The 16,219-nt window shown below is 40.4% G+C and overlaps 1 protein-coding gene across 1 annotated transcript; it reads right to left on the bottom strand.

Annotated features, from left to right (window-relative positions):
- Positions 1-362: 362 nt before the first annotated feature.
- LOC110980581 (macrophage mannose receptor 1-like) lies at positions 363-15,844 on the bottom strand. The gene is made up of 12 exons (XM_022237411.2): positions 15,688-15,844; positions 14,448-14,501; positions 12,860-13,009; positions 11,366-11,451; positions 9,198-9,351; positions 6,424-6,537; positions 5,695-5,868; positions 5,082-5,170; positions 2,629-2,776; positions 2,095-2,199; positions 1,435-1,548; positions 363-1,175 (listed from the first exon to the last, which is right to left on the bottom strand). Exons 1-12 carry the CDS (start codon positions 15,737-15,739, stop codon positions 1,087-1,089), a joined length of 1,329 nt encoding a protein of 442 aa, XP_022093103.2. The 5' UTR covers positions 15,740-15,844; the 3' UTR covers positions 363-1,086.
- Positions 15,845-16,219: the final 375 nt, after the last annotated feature.

Below are 16,219 nucleotides of genomic sequence, written 5' to 3' on the forward strand. Positions count from 1 at the left end.
TAATGGCGACATAAAGAAAGATATCGAACAGCGTAGATAAGGACTTAGTTAGCTAGTGATAAGGGATAAGCGATCGATCACGCCAGAGTACAGCACTAATGAATTCACTCAGAATTAGTGTCCCAGCTAGGCTTTGCATATGCACATAGGGGGCAGAGAGCCCTTTGGTAAAGGACTTGCAACTTGAACGAGTACAACTATAAATAAACAAATTCCATCATCAAAACTCGTGGAAGTACAGCAATACATGTTTCAAGAGACTTGGTCATTTAAATGACCCAGTAGTGCGCCAATCGGTATATAAAGAAATCCATTAAAAAAGACCAACCCGATTTCATAAAATAAAATATAATAAATTCCAATTTGCTTTGAATGAAACATGTTTTATTTGTTAAGAATTATAAATACATTTGCGGTTTGACGTTTGCTCAATAAGACTGTTTTAATTTCAATGTATTTTGTCGAGGGTTTCAATTCTTTTTTTTTTGTCTGCTTTTTCTTACTATAAATCACCGACTTTCTGTTCCATTTCAAGGTGGAAAATAAAAGTGTTGATAGATTAATACGGTTTCCTTGATTCAAGCATTGTATATAGGTGGTAACATATAACTTCGTTATACAGTTTTCATCCAATCGTCGAAAGCAGCACAGAATTTGAACGCCAATTTGGTGGTTTTTTAAGAGCATATTCGTTTCAAATTAATTAAAAACTAAATTGGAAATTTTATCTACACCCCCAAAATTCGGGTGTCAAAGAGTCAGAGAGATATACAATAACCGGCAGTTCTGTTAGGAAACGTGAAATCCAATTTTGATTAATTGAAACACAAATAAAAAATAAAAGATTATCTTCCGCTATGAGTTTCCATTCCGGGGATACAGCATATAGGCCTATAGGAAACTGTGACATCTTTTAATTAATTGGAGACTTTCAGTTCTTTGGGGGTTTGATTTGACTCTATTCTTCTCTATTTTTATTTGCATTTGAATACTGAAAAGTTGACAGTCTCTTGGTCTTTGATATGCTGTGATCTGATAATATTCGTAGAGGTGTAAGTTCATTTGGATACATTGCTCTGTCGATATTTAAGACTGAGGGACACAGCAATACGAGTTGATACCGTCCACGCAGACACGACCAAGCTTGCATGTTATCAGTGCGCAGTCGTCCGTATCTAAAAATTATTAATTGAAATAAAAATTCTTATTGACAGGATATAAGCACTGTTAACATTTCTATTTTCACTTGATGCGATTTTTCTGCCTTTTTGGCGTCGGTGTAATTTTTCTTATAGTTCCCAACGAAAGCCGCAAAAGAACAGAAAAGGGCTTGCACACGATTTTTTAATATATAAAATAGCCATTTGGCAACGGTCCAGTAATGAGGAAATTCCTGATGTGATCGGAAAGGCATGTGGCATCATGTATACTTACTGATCTCACAGTCTTTTCCTTCGTAGCCATTCATACAGTCACATCGGTAATCATTGACCAGGTCGACGCAAACCCCTCCGTTTAAGCATGGCTTCACGGCACAATCATCAATGTCTGACAAACAGAAATGTTAAAAACGTATATATTAGCTCGCTACTGCTGGGTTCTAAATATTAATATTTTGTAACGCTGTGGTTTTTGTATGTGGGATATTGTGCTTTGTGAGCGCAGTTTTTAATATCTCTTATCTGAATTGTGGGGCTAACACAAGGAAGCGCACTTTTTCATTAAGTTCCTCCCTCCATAGACGAGTCAATGGGCAACACTACGTGTGCTTATATCAAGATCTCCCTCCATAGACGAGTCAATGGGCAACACTGCGTGTGCTTATATCAAGATTTACTTGGGTTGAAATTGAAATTATGTTCAATTGCTAGACATGGGTTTTATAATTGTATCATTTGGAGAGGGGGTCCTAACACAATGTGTACAGGTGTGCATCAGGCAGCAGCTTCAGTGCTAGCATTGGTAGCAGGTAACAGGTAGCCATCTGAAAATAAACCTGAAAAGAGTGGATGCAGTTAATTCGGCCCCTTTTTGAATAAATGGAATATGAATTGAAATTAAGTTAAACGGTTATTTGTAAGACTGGCAACTTACTGGTCTCGCAGTCTTTTCCTTCGAAGCCGTCAGGACAGATACACTGGTAGTCATTGACCAAGTCAATGCAAGTAGCCCCATTCTGACACGTCTTTGTTTGACACACTTTGAGAGATATTTCGAAGAAAACCTTAAAATTCCAAGCAACTGCTATTTAATCGGTGCACGTGCACGTAAACATAATATAGAAATCTAATTTGTGTGAACAATGTTTTATGTGTTAAGCTATTTTACATGAAATTCTTGGATAATTTTACTATCTTTTAGATTCTCTAGTAGTATTTTTTTTAACAGAGCTGATGCTTCATGGTCGAATGTCCGCGAAAGGATAATTTTTGTCCTGTGTTGGGTGTATTTAACATTTATAGCTTGTTGCTGAGCTTGAAACGCAAGTTTATTAATCAAGGTAGACAATGTATCAGCTTTTTTACGACCTCTAATTTGAACTTCCGAGAGCGATGCTACCCACTAATTTCTTCCTACCCTCGTGGGGCCTGTCTGTCTAGTCTGTCCAACGAGGAGATGCGTTCTTACATGTTGCAGGCTTCTTGCACACGTAACCGTACTCCTTCCCGCAAGGAACTTCACACCATTTTGCACTAAAGAATACGGGTTCGATGCGGACGCAGTCCTCGTTCAAAGCTTTGACAGGCAGCCGGGGGCACCAGATGGAAAAATCTGCCTGCAAAACACGAATACTTCACTGGTCCTTGATGTTGCATCCTGCGTGCATAGTTTAGAGGGTCATTGCTCTTATGGAATACAAGGGTAAATGAAAACGGGGGTTTGATTGTAGCGAGATCGGCCTCATGCCTTTCCCCAAGCGTGTATTCATGTCAGGAAACAGTGTTTGTGACGCCCGATGTATTGCTGGATAGTTAAAAGGAGGACCCTTGAAAGCCAGCACAACTCTGTCTCACAATATCATGCAATGTATTGGAATTTGATATTATTTTTAATGAACATCTGAGAAAAAATCCCCTCTGCTCTGAATTATGAAAGAAGTTTGTTTGACATTAAAGACAAATGCCTTGCAACAAATTGACCTCTTCTGTCAGATAAATTACACAACGTCCGTTACAGCTTGTAAGCAAGTGATCAAAAACAAAAGCATTGCAACAAATGACTTCTTCCCGATAAATTACATGACTGAGGTTGGGGTATAGAGGAAATCCAACTAACTTTATCAGTTTACAGTGAAAATTTAAAAAAAAAAATCGATGAGGCATATGAGTGATATTGATGGAGATGGAATCTTCATAATTTGTTTTTTTACTCATCTTTTGTAAATGATTTTCAAAATTGTATGCACGAGTGTTTTTTGGGGTGGGTGGTGAAAAAATCATGATCTCAGACAGTTTCCCTATTCAACAACGTGCAACTTGACTGTGTGTTAACATTTGATAATGCCCGCTGAGAAGTGATAATGCCTGCTGCGTAAATCACGGGCTGGCACCTAGTACCTGGATATGAGACGGTTTAAACGATTCTGATTGGTCAAGATTTGTTGGTCAAGAGTCCGTGTGCACGCTCCCGCCAAGTCCATATAAAGAGATTCTTTTGGACGACACACACAAGGAAGATATCAAAAATTGAACGGGGATGTTAGGAAAGCCATCACTAGATAGACTTCTTTTGACTCTCCAACTAAAAGGTATTGATGAATGGGAATAAATTTCCCTGTCAGGAGACTGAGCGCTAATAATGCCCTTGCCTGCGGCTCGGGTGTTAGTGGCGTCCATTCTACTGAGCCGGTCTTAAACACACGTTTGATACCGGCCAATCACACACTTTTATTCCCTTGTTAATGCACAGTTCCCCGAAGTCGGCTGGGCGAGGGTTTCCAAAGCGAACCACATGACCTTTTAATTTTAGGTTTGGTTTCTGCATCGTATTATCATCTCTTAGCTTCCCAGCGTCATTCATGGGAAACACAATTTATAAAGAAAAAATGAGATGTGTTATTCACAAAAATAGCTAAACGTGGATTACCGAATACACAGGAATGACGTTATTACCATTTGGATTCCGTAGAACTGTTTCAAATTTGGTTTTTTAAAAAAAGTCACTTGATTTTTAGTGTCTGATTTCAGAATTGAGTTTCTTGAAATCGTCTTAGAAAGAGAATTCTACCAAAAAATAACTCTACGGTGTACTTCCATTTTGCAAAGTTCGAGCAAGATTTCAATCACAATATAGGAGATTCACCATACAGTGCGCCATCAAGAGGTTGTAATGGATAGACCTTTCGCAGTGCGTTATGGGACAAATAGTAGATAAAATCACATTCGCTCACTGCACTGTGCGCGGAAACCAATTTTTCCCGAATATTTATCTTGGTTGAAAATTCCAAATTGCTCATCTCGAAGGGGTGTTAGGTATTTAAGATGATGGTTTTACGTGGTACAAAGAAAGCAAGCAATCAAATATCCCCGAGATACATGCTAAGTAAGCTTAATTGCAGCGGCGTGCCGACCGTAAACTTGCAAAATGGCCTGTCTGTGGCAAACTCTTGGTGGCGCGCTGCATCGTGAATCGCCGATGTTGTGGAAAAAAGGTAAATCAAAAATACAACCTGGAAATCTGGAAAGAAAAATCAAGTTGACATGCTACAATGGAATAAATGCTGATTTCAAAATAGGGTCCTGTGAACGTTCTGATCAACGCTTGCTGTTTTTGACGTTTTGACGTCAGATATAGGTCTCTATTACCGTCAATGATAGCAATAATTTCGCACAGACGACAGCTTAAAGTCTGAAAAACCCCCTTCCTCTCAACTAATGGATTTGTTGGCTTTCCCTGCGTTCAGCACCAAATTCTTTTGTCCGTACTAAAACGAAAACTGGTTTAGCTCAACGGGGTTGTGACGTATGTATGAACGTGAAAAATATTGTTTTGTAAATTAGGACGCAAGTATCATTTCAGACCATCCTCTGTTTCAGCAAGGAGCGTTTACCCACTGGTGAGATTTTCCAGAATTTTCCTACCTTTGTCCCGTCGCTCCATTCGAATGTGCCTTCTGTTACTCTGTCCGTGAAACCAATCCAAACTCCACCACCACTGTAGCCTATATGATCTGTATAAAAATATATATATACTTTGTGGAATTGGCGGAAACAGTGGGAAAAACACTGTTCTCTTTCAACATTCAATTTCATTGCAGACCTTATTAGTATTTGTGTTCACAGTTGCAGCATCGATGCAGACTCGACTGAATGCATCTTAAGGCCGTGTAGGCCTATTTCGTGATAGGTAGAAAAAGGGATATATCAAATAATGATACTTTTTGCAACATACTAAGATGTCCGACACTTAATACTGCAAATTGGCAAGCTTGTCTTTCAGGTCATCAGATCAACTAACATCCCCAGCAATGAAATTGTTACTTTCATTTATGTTATGCCCAGTGATCAGACAAGAAAGAAGCACAAACCTTGTGGGTCGTCAAAAGCAAATTTGATTATTAGGTACAACAAAAATCACGCCAAAATGTCCTCTTTAAAAACCATTTGTGTAATTAATACCACCAGTTGACAGCTTTTTTAAGGGACATCATTCGCTTCCTTCCTTTTTGGCACACGCAGTTTATTTGTGAATTACCAAAGATGAAGTCGTTTTCCTCCTTGCTGTGGATGCTGACAAGATTTCCTCCGTAGGACTGACACTTAGCTTCAGCTCCGTCCCACTTTTGCCGATCGCTATAATATTTGAATTCAGGCCTGAAAAAATAGCAGAAGTCTCCCCAGTGATACCAATCTGACTCGCAGTATTTATCTGCAAAATAATAATAAAAGTAAATTAAACCTTCATATCACCCAGCTGTAATGGATACAAGCCCATGGATGTCCGGTATTTACAACTTTATCTGTAGTTTGGGCAGAATGGCATATTGCAATGTTTTATGATGAGTGATTCAATGTTGCAGTGAAGGGAACGTGTTTCTCTCTGTGTACTCACAGATACCATATTTGTAAGCACTGAGTTCTTGACAGATTCAAGATTTAACTTTGGAGGAAAAGTTATAATAATAATAACATACATCATTCTCCCGACTAGTTAGTGGTCGAAAAGCACCAACAGCTTGAGTGTGGCCTTTTGAAACTTTCCAATAAAACACCAAGGTTTTAACAACGTGAATATTGGAAGGGTTGCAGGGTTGATGTTGTAAGTTGTGTTGTATTCTTGACTGAATTTTAACATTCAAAAAGGACGCAATTTTATTTATTTACCATTCTGAACCTGTCCTTCTAAACATAATCACGGTATATGCATAGCAAATAGAAAATTACTTTATTAAAAATACCTCACACCCATTCGGGCTGAACATACCTAGCTGGCAATTCTTGCCCGAGTATCCAACTTTACATTTACACTGGTAGCCACCATTTGAGACGCTTTCACAAACTCCCCCATTTTGACAAGGTTTGTCATCACAGCTTGACGCTTTGGAAACCAAAAGAAACAGAAAGAAAAGTCTCCAAAGTAACACATCGATAAATAACAAAATAGAAAAAAATCGATCATTGTACACTAACTCATCAATTAAAAAAAAATATTTACAAGGTGCCCTGTACGTTTGAAGTCTTTCGAGAAAAAATGTAGTCGGTAACTCTAACTCTTCTAACGCAATCTAATCCCACACATAGATGCCTTATTCACCGTGCAAGATCACGATTATAGTCTGCTAATCACGAACTGCGCAAGGATTTTCTTAGACACCCAAAGAACACAATTATTGGAGATTTTAGAGCAAAATGAGTGTTAGACAATGGTGCCTTCATCACAGAGTTAGGCCAACCACGTGTGTTTCCACTTCCGTTGGCTCAAAGATAACTTGCTTATTCAGCTTTGACTCCACTTTGATTCTCTGTCCTTCATTGTTTCAAGATATTTTTACAGAGACACTAATTTTCGTCTTCCTGAAAAGCCAGTTTATCCTACAGGCAAATGTGAAGAGCTAACTGAATTTGACGTCCAGAAAATTTCCTCAGCAAACCTTCGTTCGAGTTGAAGTAAGTTGAACTTTTGCGAATTCGAAGAGCGCGAATATTTGATCTGACGTCACATATTCGCGTCTGTGTTCGCTTTCGTGCAGCGTATGACCGGTCTTACGAGCGGTTTGGGGATAATGAACTGCTGATCCTTTGCAACCAGTGAACACTGTCGTTGGAGTTACCACATAGGATGAAAGGTCTAGAACAACGGTCTCTGTCATCCACTGCCTTAGGATCTCTGGATCGTAACCAAACCCCCCAAACATGCCCCCAACTACGATCCCAACGTATACATGTACACAGAAATGCCCCGTTTGTGTTCCCTTTATCATTTTTAAGGACACGTAAAGTGCAGACATGATTTCTTCCCCAGGTTTCATGTACGTCGGATGTCCTTTCATGCGTGCAAGTAGTCTTTGCAGCGGTAATTTTATTGACAATAATAAAGCGCCGGCTCTTTCCTGTTGCCATTCTGTCGACGTTTAAACAATTTTATATTGATACTTGCAAACTGTAATTAATAGACAAAGCACACCCTAGTTTCATCCCGCGCCTTCAACTATGCGCTAAATGCCGGCCTGTCCTTAAATCGCATATAATACCGATACATTTGCAATGTACCAAGCCAACCCCTGTCAAACTCCTTCACCAATGACAACCAAACAGGCTAAATTGCCACCGAAGGGGGCGCACGTATGTGCTGCCGGATAACCGAGGACGTTGCGCCAACGTGCAGAGTTATCCGGTGCATTCTGCTGGACATCTGAGCTCAGCGGATGTCTGAGTCCTTATATTTGGAACAGAGTAGTGCCTCCCATAAATACATGTAATAATGCGTCCACGTTTAATTAAAGTGTCAATGCGAATGAAATACCCTCCCAAGCGCACCTTTTCTTGAATCTTTGCTTCAATGGCAGTGCTTGAAATCCTCATCGATTTCACAAAGAGAAAAATTGTCTCTAAATCATGAGGTTTCATTTTTCTGTTTGGTTTGTTTGAAAGTCAACTAGGATATGTGATGCATGCAAAGTTTCATTTTTTTAAAATTAGCCAAATTGCAAGGATTTTCTTGCCGCAAAGTTCAATTAAACTACATTGCTTGTTTCCTGCAGAAGCAAAGTTGTCTTCTGTAGGTGTGGTATAAAAAATAAAAGGCAAGACCAGGGGAAAAACTCGTTCTGTCGTTTTCACGAAGAGCCAAATATAGCAGTTTTGCACCCAGCAAGCTTAGTGCAATGGCAAAAACGCGCATGTTATCGACAATATGTAAGCCGTTTTCCAGAAGAGTTAAAAGGCAGAGAAAATATTATTTTGTAGTTTTGCGTTAACATCCCTTCTTTCGTGAAGTAGCATTGGTTAAGCTAGCGAACACTTAGAACTGGGGAAAAACGCTTTCAAGAGACCAGGTTCAATTTTGAATTTTTCGCAACCTGGTTTTACACCATGGCGAGACGTTTGACTTTTTGTGAAATGGGAACATTATAACCCCGATTTCAAGCTTTAGGTAATTGGTGCAACCTCTTCTGAAGAGGCCACATTTTGCTAATTGGTTAACTAAAAAAAAAACCTACGTCCGAATGGAATCACAACCCATTATATCCTACCTCTGTTCATGCAAATAAAAACTGGTTTAGTCGCTTCAAAGACGAGTTCCCCCGGCCTGCCGGCCGCGCGTGGTAAGGCTGTTGTGCCCCCCCCCCAAAAAATCCAGACAGCCTGGGAAACAGGGCCCCTGGCGGTACTGTGATATACTTTCTGCTGGTTTTACTAGCTGTAGAGGCTAGAGGATACCCTATACCAGGCAAGATATCGGACGGAGGGGTACCCCCCTTACCTGTCCAATCTCTATACACACTGTAGACTATTGTTACCTAACACATCCCCCCAAGTCTGTAAAGAATTCCTGAGATTCTGATCAAACAATGACCAACACAAAGGCAGGGGGGTTCTCTCCGTCCCATATCTTGCTTCAAATTGGATACCCATTGAAGTATTTAAATGCTAATTTAATCTGGGCCCTGAAACGGCAAGAAATGATGCAGCCTCGGCTGCCGAGCAGTCCGTGAGACCTAAGTTACGTAACATTAAAGCGCATGCCAACATGCGTACGAGCAATTCTTTTTTTGCAGATGAAATGGCTATGCCCATAGCACCAGCCGTCATTCCAGTTTCCTCTGGGTCCGTAGAAACCTGGGTCCATGTAGACGCAATCATCACCGCCATTGTCATGTGGCTCACCAGGAGACCAGTTGGTGTAATTACTCTATCAAACAATGGGAAAAAAATGGGTAAGCAAATTGGCGGATCTAGAAATGTTTAAATGTTTAAATGTTTAAATGTGGCATTAGCTCGTCGGACCTTTTCGTCCAATTGTTTGGAGAAGGTAATGCAATGCATTGATATTGAGGTAAGAGAAAATGATATACACTTACAGTACATCTATTTTTCATCTATATTTCCGTAATTGCTATTTCTTTCATTTATTCCTTTATTTTTTGGCGGTGCCAACTTACCCACTTGACCAATAAGCCCTTTTGTGCACAGCATATAGAGTTTGCAATCAATATTGGACAGAGGACTGTGATTGGCTAAGGCCTGATGTTTCAATCCCAGCAGAATCTTCTCAAAGGCAAAATTACAAGTAGAGAGGACAATTAAGTAAACAGGGAATCGACCAAGCATGGACGAATGCAGGAGGACAAAAGGAAAGGTCAAGAAAACTGCAGGCTGGATAAAGGGGCAAGAGGTAAGGGGACTGCATGAAAGGCATGGTTGAGTGACAAAAGGATGTCAGGCGGGAACAGAACAAAGAAACAATTGCAATGGAACAAACTGGACCCCAAGTTGGAGGTGGGGGTTATAATCTGCAAACAAAGAGAGGGAAAGAAAAGAGTTACTTAGAAGTTTCCCACTTGGATGTTCAGGCCATGGGGTTCTATTATCAAGATGTATTTTTTGCGTTGGGGAGATGTTAATTATATATAACGGGTTTGCCCTTACCCAACGTACGTTGGGTAAGGGCAAACCCGTTATATATAATTAACATCTCCCCAACGCAAAAATACATCTTGATAATAGTTCGCGGTACCCGCTGCTTCATTTGACTCGGACCGGCCAGCCGACCCCGGCAAGCTCGGTGGTCGAGTGGTTAAGACATCTGCACTAGTAAGCAGGAGGTCGTGGGTTCGAGTCCCACCCGAGTAAGCTTGTGAGGTTTTTTTCGCAAGCTCTCGGACAAGCACTGAGCATACAGTGCTTATAAATATACGTTGGGTAAGGGCAAACCCGTTATATATAATTACCATGGGGTTCTATGGTGGGGAGGCTTTTGATCCAAAGCTTCTCCCTGTTGAAGCGAAAGGCATCTTTACGGTGCCATGCCTAGTGATTATAATTATGCCCTTTAAGGTCATTTCATACATATAATGGTTAGGAAGATTGGTGCTGACCGTAGATCTGTGGCCATAGTAACGCTTCTTGAGCGTGTTCGTGGTCTCTCCGACATACTGGACACTGCACACTCAGCAAGAGATAAGATATACTGGGTGTCCCTGAAAAAAAGCAATCTCTGAGGAAAGGGGTTAATGTGCCCAAACCATGAGATATGATTGTAAGGGGGAATCAGTAGCAGGAGAAATGGGCTTGGACTGTCCCATTTTTCGTTTAACTGCATAACGCAGCTAGACCTGCAGTTCCATCCAAACCGAAAGCACATCCACCACCAACCTGTGCGTGGAGACCTCAGGAGGAGACGGGAGTTTGCTCAATGGCTCCTGGAACGCATCCAAAGTGTTACAACTGAGTTCGGATGCCCCATTTTCAAGACAATGTGTTCAGTCATGCATGGCAGGAAGGATACCATCAAGGTATCATTGGAAAAAAACTGCTTCTACTTTTCGGAGATCCTTATACATTACAATCATGTCTCATGGTTCGGGCATATTAACCCCTTTCCTCAGGGTTTGGTTTTTTTCTGGGACAACGTGTATTACAGTACAAGAACTGCAAGTGATAATGCCTTTGATTTTTGTGGGTGGTATCAGAGGAGTGTTTTCCTTTCCACGGAAACGTATAAAGATGCAGTACAGTTGTTGCATGCATGAAAAATCATTTAGAATCAGGCTGATCAAGTTGTTAGGTGGGCATGGTGGGGTCGCAGGCCGACAAGCGCCGAAACCCGGTAATACTAAACAGCCCACGCCCTCGATTTTAGCCAATATACGTGATCACCAATCATTAAATCTTAAGTGCTAAAATTTAAAAAAAAGAAAAAATACCTCTGTGCCGTCAGTCCAGGAGAAATGACCTTCACTGGCTAAATCGGTGTATCCCACCCAGTACTGACGATCCAGATGGAGGTTATCTACGATATAAGCAAGGGCAGGAATTTATCATGAATGAAAACCTTGTGGACATACCTTCTAGCTCATCTTTATGAGGTCTACATGTATATTCAGAGGCATTGTTTCTGTTTTGGATACAAATCGTTTTCACATAATTTTTTTGGACGGAGTTTGTTTGTTTACAATATGTCTTTTCCGGATTAATATTTATACCATTCCTGGTGTCAGGTTTGAGTTTTTATCTCACAAAAAGAAAGCATGACTCATAAAACCAAGCTCGGAAAAATCTCCTTGAAACGAATTTTGAAAAAAAGGTTGGTAAAAATCAAGGTGTTTCCTAAAATAGAAGCAATCTTTCTATAGGGCCTATTTAGATCTCAGAAGAACGAATTTGAAAGTTCTCTTTTTCCAGTAAACAAACTTTGGAAAAATATCTCTCTTAAAAACAAGCAAGCTAACAATGAATGACTTTCGAAAAATACACTTCATGAAACGAACTTGGAAAATATATACTTAACTCTTTGAAAGCATATCCTTGATGGCACAACAGGGATTTCTTGGAAATGCTCATTTCCTTGCGTTTTTTTTGTATCTCCTGGAGCAATGGTTACTGTATGGGGAGCCTGTTCACTAAAAGACTATGGTTAAGCTTATTGGCTCTACAAGAATGACAGATAACGAGAAAACAGGCTTAGCCTTGGCTGCTCTGTCACAAGACTGTGACTAAAATTGGGACAATTGGGGATGTTATAAACAACATAACAGTCCAGTCTAAAAGAGAAAATGAAAAACTTGTCTTCTTCGAGCAAACAAAGTTGGGCGAGGGTTAATATGCTGTTCACGTTTAGGTTTACCCTTCAAGATAAAAACAACATAATTTGGCCTCTGCAAAGCGTTTGAAAATTAATTTGCACAATATTTTAATTTTTTCTCAATACTGCTAATACCCTTTTATTGTTAATTCGCGCAAGACGACTGTTAATTTCGGAATAGCATGGGACAATCGAACTGGCTCTACACTTGTAATCGCATCTTGGAATGCTATATAGCATGTATGTTATAGTTTTTTTTTTCAGCGACTGCAGTGGCATATCCAGTGGTGGAGCCAGGAGGGCAACATACCCACCATCGTATTTGTTTTCTTTTAGATTACTTCACAGGTGAGTAGGAAAGGAAGTAATCGGGACATTTGTTTACCAAATATTAACCCTAAAACCCTAAGAAAACAACACTAGTAAATAAAGGCGACGAAGTTAGGACCGTGAGTAAGGCTTTTGACTTTCAATCATGCCTCCCGAACATACTGATGAATGAGCCCCAAGCCGCAATCGTTTTTGAATTACCTCTCCCCCCACACACACCAAAAGCTGGATGAGCCGCTGTTTGCAATCATTAGTTTACAGAACTCTGTCCAAAATCAATACTTACCATATAAGAACATTTGTTCCTCTTGACTATGGATGCTTACCAAGTCAGCGTCTTTTTCCTTACAATAACCTCTAGCGTCCACAAAACATGCCACGTCCGTAGGGGAAAGGTAGCAGTAGTCACCGAAGCGAAGCCAGCCTTGGTCACAGACTGTTTTGTGTAGTAACAACCCACAATCAGTATTAAGAATTGTATGAAAAGTGCGATGAGAACTGCATTTGTTATTTATTGCTACTTTGTTTAATATATCAAAACCTGGCTCCTGCTGTTGAGTGTGCCTTGTATATGAAAACTGTTTTAAAAATCTAATACACCGACAAAAAATTAAGTTCTTAAAATACAGGATCAAACGCTTGTGCGCAAATCTCGAGGCACAGTTTCGTGAACAGACTGCAAAAGATGTCGCATTAATTCACTATACTCATATACCACTATTTTTTTGTATCAACGTCCTTTTTTGTTCATGCACGAATTACCCAAGAAAAGTATCGTGCTGTGTAACACGGTATATCCACGCGCAGTTATGTCTCATCAGTCATCACGAGACAAGCTTGCAACTAGTGGAAATTGGGGTTTCCTTTTTCCACGTGCATGTCCCCTCGATAAAGGGAAAGCTTAACATCGTTAACACACGTACAGTGTACACCCATTAACGGTATTGGTGATTTGCTCTACGAAAACACGTATACCTTTCGCCTCTAAGCTACAGAAACGTATGTTTCACTTCAATGGGAGACTTCGAGACGCATGGTGGCGGCAGACACAAAGGTCCTTTTGGTTGAAGTGGGCATGCGCGTGCAGTTTTAGGCATGCGTGTTAGTTGTGAGTACGCGCACAACTGCGGAAAAGGACCGGTTTCTCTGCCGCCTCCATACGTCTCTAAGCCTCCCATTGGACATGCTGTGTTGAAAAATCTAACAAAAAACTGTCAACAAATGTTAAATCTTCACCCCTTTCTACTTCAAAGCTGAATTCTGAAAATATCCAGAGAACTTTAAATTCTGTTTTTTAGGGAGGGGGGGGGCATTATAAATCGTATCAAAAGTATACATACTGCTAGTCACAAAACTAAATTTGGACAAAAGATCTCAAATCCCTAAAGTAGAACTGGCCGAGTCCTCCATGAAAATATCGTTTTTGGATTGTGATTTTTTTATTGAAAAAAATCATAAAACAACTGCTTGCACGGCATGAATTCTCTTAAGCCCTCACTACGTAGGCAAAATAACCTCAAACTTGAAAACACCCAGTTCATAATTTCCCACTGAAACACGTGCAGAGCGCGCACTTGAGAGTGTCTTCGAGCCTAGACGCAGTAACATTGTACACATAAGGGTATTTCAAGCAGGCACGTTTTAAGGCAACTCTATGCTTATGGCACAAAGGGTAAACAGCCATGCTTCCAGCCAGCGAGACTTTAGATATTTCAATCAAAACTGAAAAAAAGAGTTAGAAATAAATTCGTACAAATGTTAACTATCAGTAGGCCTAGACTAAAGACAGATACGTGTTTCTGTCAGTTGAGCACTGTTGACCATGCCCTTTCCGTTGGTTGTTTAATGAGAAACAGAAAGCAAAATAGCCTTACCACCAGACAAAATGCTTCCGTGTGCCGTACCAAGGATGAATATTAAGACGATTCCTAGGAAAAGGGAAGTTAAGACATCAACAAGGCACTGGTAGGGCTATTCATGTCCTACACGAGTGGTGAAACTACAACTCCTTTCTAGCAGGAATGGAAACATAACAAACCGACATGTTTGTCATGCATTAATTTCCAAACACTAAATTAGGCTTTTTTTTTCGGTCAGGGGTCATTGGTCCCCTTTAAGCCCCCTTCCCTAATCTGTACTTGGGCTCTGATCGTCGTCGCCACATTGGCACCTCTTAATTTGCTGGTCTGATAACAGACTGTATTTAAGCAGTCTTGTTGACCACGGGGTCCGGGATTGTGTGGGAGAAGCAACTGTGCACCAGTAAATCGAAGAATCAATTACAAGAAAAAATAATCGATTTTCGTAGGAGTCTACCTGTGAAATGACTCAAGCGCCCTTAACACTTTTTTGTAACACCATTGTGCCAATGACTTTCTGTTGTACACAGTGGCAACGTCAAACACTGTCAAAAGCACTGAAAGCAGAGGGTATCCGTAGCCTGTCAGCAGGCAGAGGACTGTTACTTGTCAGCATGTACACAGTGTTATACAGACATCACCACATAATAGGCAGATGCCAAAAGCTGAAAACCAGCTGTGCGTTGACGTATACGTGAAACGCGTGCGGATGAACCATGACACAGAGCAGCTCGACAAAAGAAAAGAGCTTAAAACAATTTCAATGAAACTATATTAAATGTCAACCATAAAAAAGACTATTAAGATGACCATCACTGTCAATCATACTATGCCATCAAATTAATAATTCTTTCAATTGGGGAAAGCGTAGACGAGGTCACATGCCTGCAACAATTTCGCGTCGCATATGTAGCTTTGTGAAAGAATCCAACAATGTTGCCAAAATTGCTGGAGCAACCTCACTTTCACACATGCCATGTCAAAAATTACGTGGAATTTGCCGACTGAACTGAATCAAAGAAGCTCTAAGGTAGTTTAATTAATACAGAAGGGAGTTACATGGCATTCTTTTACAAGTATATCGGCCTTCCGTTAATTGTCTTTAAACGTTAATTTTTTTTCCAGCACTGATCGCCACTTTCGGTATGGTGATCGTGGAACTTTGATACAATTAAACCTATAACCACCACTTCTGTGTTACAAGTCTGTCACGGAGTCGTGCTCGTACTCTGTGACTAAATTGTGCTGAACTTACCAAGCAACAGAACCCTGGGGAGCCTGTTGAGAGCGAAGCTAGAGCCTTGCATGATGAAACTTGGGAACGGTCTGGTCTGTTGCAATCCTCCCGGCCATCCTGTTATTTATTAGATCTTTCAGCCATTTATCACACAGGAATCTAGACACACTGCAAAAGTGAAAAATTAAGAGCATTTATTTGACGTCTTGGGAAAAATATTGTCGAGATTTTTGACGGAGTCTGGTTATTTGACAGTTTATGATGAGTTAAAATGCTTGCGTTTTTAAGAGGCCGTGTGCCATAGCCGGCATGAAGCAGGTGGTTGATATAGATTTGTGTCCGATAGAACCTTGATAACGGTCGTCTCAAATGGTGTGTCTAGGTTTTGACTTCGGGAGGCGGTTGTCAAAAGATTTTCGACGAGTGTATGGTACTGTCATCTGTTAAAGTTCAAGTTTTCCCAATATATTCAAAAGTGAGTTTGATAATCAGTGGTTGAATTTCAGAGCACGCTAATGCCTTAAAATTTGTGTAACCGGAAAGCCACATT

Source organism: Acanthaster planci, linkage group LG10 (assembly GCF_054643075.1).
Source record: "Acanthaster planci isolate LZ-2023a linkage group LG10, COTS_SCS, whole genome shotgun sequence".
In the NCBI taxonomy this organism is placed as follows: domain Eukaryota; kingdom Metazoa; phylum Echinodermata; class Asteroidea; order Valvatida; family Acanthasteridae; genus Acanthaster; species Acanthaster planci.